The sequence below is a fragment of the Carlito syrichta genome, unplaced genomic scaffold (genome assembly GCF_000164805.1).
Source record: "Carlito syrichta isolate Samal-C Ts95f unplaced genomic scaffold, Tarsius_syrichta-2.0.1 Scaffold305263, whole genome shotgun sequence".
NCBI classification, from domain to species: domain Eukaryota; kingdom Metazoa; phylum Chordata; class Mammalia; order Primates; family Tarsiidae; genus Carlito; species Carlito syrichta.
The window spans coordinates 180,706-181,088 of NW_007249359.1; the positions used below are offsets into that span (position 1 = coordinate 180,706).

Here is a 383-nt window from a genome sequence, read left to right on the forward strand (position 1 = left end):
TCCGCCCGGGAGCGGGGGTGTGCGGAGTGGCCCGCCTTTTTTTCTCTCGAACTTGTGAGCGCCGTTTTTCCTCTGCGTTTTTTAGGCTCAGTGCCGTCTGGGCTGGTTTCCCCGGCTCCCGACCCACTCCCGCCCAAAGTCGCCCCCTGCCCTCGGCCCCGGCCCGGGAGGGGGAGGCCTCGCCCCCACCCCACCACCCGCGTCCCGGCGTCCCCGCAGCGGTCGCCGCACCTGCCCCGACATGAACGGGGCCAGCGACCTGCCTCTTTTTATAAGAGATATTAAGCCCGGACTGAAAAACTTAAATGTCGTCTTTATTGTCCTGGAGATAGGTAAGTGGGGTCCGCAGCCCACGCCACCGCCCCCCCTGGGCCCCGGGACGG

At 66.3% G+C, this 383-nt stretch overlaps 1 protein-coding gene across 1 annotated transcript in view; it reads left to right on the plus strand.

The window, feature by feature from the left end:
* Window positions 1-221: 221 nt before the first annotated feature.
* Window positions 222-383, plus strand: part of NABP1 (nucleic acid binding protein 1) — an 8,184-nt gene continuing 8,022 nt past the window's right edge. The window contains exon 1 of the mRNA XM_008061455.2: window positions 222-332. Coding sequence (XP_008059646.2) covers window positions 242-332 — 91 coding nt within the window. The 5' untranslated portion in view covers window positions 222-241. The remainder of the gene's footprint in view (window positions 333-383) is intronic.